The following is a 2,566-nucleotide window of genomic DNA, read 5'->3' on the forward strand; positions in this document are numbered from 1 at the left end:
ATCAAATCCTGACTACTCCCGTTTTCTTCATATATGTATATGCATATATATATACATATATATATACATATATATATATATATATATATATATATAATATATATATATATTATATATATATATATATATATATATATATACATATATATATATATATACATACATACATACATATATATATATATATATATAATATGAAACAGCTGTAAGACTACATTTCTCTTTATAAATGTCCTATAAAGTCCACACAATCTTGCTTTTGTTTTCTCATTTTATTTAACACCACACACACCACACACTATATATATATATATTATATATATATATATATATATATATATATGGGGAGTGATATTGGACCAGTGCGTGTATTTATTGTTATTGGCGTAATAAAGGCGGTGAGCTGGCAAAATCGTTTGCACGCTGGACGAAATGTTTAGCGGTATTTCACCAATCGCTACGTTCTTAGTTCAAATTACGCCGAGGGCGACTTTGCCTTTCATCCTTTCGGACTCGATAAATTAAGTACCAGTTGCGTACTGAGGTTGACTGACACCCTCCCCCAAAATTTCGGGACTTATGCCTAGAGTAGAAAAGAATATATCTTGTATTGTGTTTGTCGACCGGTTTCGATTTCGCTATTCATGACATTAAAATTTATTTAAATACATATTTTCTGAAGTAATTCTTTGGTCCATGTTGTGTGAAATTCATGAGTGAATGATTCAATAAGTAGAAAACTCTAAGGGGAGGTAATTGCTTATCGTTATTATTGAAGGAAGGGAAGATAATTGTTCAGCTTCGGTAGGGGGTAGAAATTTATATATATATATATATATATATATATATATATATATATATATATATATATATACACACAAAGAACAATTCAAAAACTAGATTAGTGGGGAGTGTACAGTGATTGGTATGTAATCGTGAATTAAAATATGTAAAGAGATCAAAGTGGTTATGCGCGCATGTTTAGACGTGTTCTGTATTTTTCGATGAAAAAAATTTCTTTATTTAAACATTCTTGTAAAGAAATTGTATCTTTGCTCTGGTAGAAGGGGAAAATTGTGAAATTTGGTTTAATGTTACCTGCACATTTCTCTCTGTGTTCACTTAAAAGAATGTATCTGTATTGCGGGAACCGAGTCTACTCTTTATGTAGAGTGGTTGTCCGTCTCAATGTCATACTCGTCTGTCATATATAGTGATGTCTAAAGTGGAGATATTGTTTCGAGTCCGTCGGTTTATGACAGATGTCAGTTATAATTTGGTTGTTGACATTTTTTATCATAAAATCCAAAAATGGGAGCTGTTCTTTGCTATATTCCATTGAGAATTGAATGTTACTATTTATATCAGTTAGTGTTGATTTGAAGTCCAAACGTTTGTCAATGGTCTCCTTCCGAATGATAAAACAGTCATCCAAGTATCTTTTCCAGCTTTCTCTTATGTAATGGTGAAATGGATAACGATTTTTTGAAGTGGCACGTCATATATGGTGAATTCAAAGTAACCCATTGTCAGGTTCGCAAGAACAGGAGCTGCTTTCGTTCCCATCGCTATTCCGCATTTTTTACGATAGCTTGTGTCATTTGATGGACATATAGCGGTACATAAGCTATATGTCCAAGAAATCTCTAGTGAGACTTTTTATTGATGTACCTGAAGGAACCAAGAACGGGTTGAAACGTGTGCTGTACCAAATATATATATATATATATATATATATATATCACGTAATCATGTGATCGACCAGACTATCGGATGTTGTTATACATCGCTGGTCATCCAGGTATCTTTTCCAGCTTTCTCTTATGCAATGCTGAAATGGATAACGATATTTTTGAAGTGGCATGCCATATATGGTGAATTCAAAATAACCCACTGTCAGGTTCGCAAGAACAGGAGCTGCTTTCGTTCCCATCGCAATTCCGCATTTTTGACGATAGTATGCGTCATGAAATAGGAAATAATTGTTCTGAAGTATACATTTTAAATATTCGATAATAAAGATCTGATTTATGCGTCCCGGGAGGACTTCGGAGTACTTTTCCAACCAGAATTTGATTGCTTTTATTCCATAGTCATGTGGGATGTTGGTGTAAAGATTGATAAGATCGAAGGAAACCAATAATGCTTCTTCCTTAATTGCTTTTGGTAGGTGTTCTTGCATGTCTAAATCGTCTCTAATGAAACTTTTGATGTATTTCAGCAAGGGTTTCGGTAGGATGTCTAGAAAATTGCTTAGGCGGTGAATTTCACAGGCTGGGCCAGCTATAATGGGCCTTAAAGTTAAGTCCTTACCTGATGATTGTTTGCAGGCTTCCTTAATTATGTTGCTCTTGTGTATTTTAAGTAGGCCGTAAAAAAGACAAGGTTTACATTTGAAGTTCATGATGTAGTCTGTTTCTTTTTCTGTCAGGCTTTTTCCATGTAGAAGAATTAAGGATGCAAGATTTTTCATTGCTTTTCGTTTTTTATAGTTTACAAATTTTTCGTAGAAGGCATCATTTTTCAGTACGGATAATACTTGGCTTTTATAGTATGTGTCCATCTG

At 33.2% G+C, this 2,566-nt stretch overlaps 1 protein-coding gene across 1 annotated transcript; it reads right to left on the reverse strand.

The window, feature by feature from the left end:
- Nucleotides 1-1,894: 1,894 nt before the first annotated feature.
- On the reverse strand, nucleotides 1,895-2,404 carry LOC115227088 (the record flags this gene model as incomplete). The annotated part of the gene is made up of 1 exon (XM_029798015.1): nucleotides 1,895-2,404. A coding segment is annotated over exon 1 (510 nt), but the record flags the coding sequence as incomplete, so codon positions are not given.
- Between the last annotated feature and the right edge of the window lie 162 nt (nucleotides 2,405-2,566).

The sequence above is a fragment of the Octopus sinensis genome, unplaced genomic scaffold, assembly GCF_006345805.1.
Source record: "Octopus sinensis unplaced genomic scaffold, ASM634580v1 Contig01665, whole genome shotgun sequence".
Taxonomy (NCBI): Eukaryota; Metazoa; Mollusca; class Cephalopoda; order Octopoda; family Octopodidae; genus Octopus; species Octopus sinensis.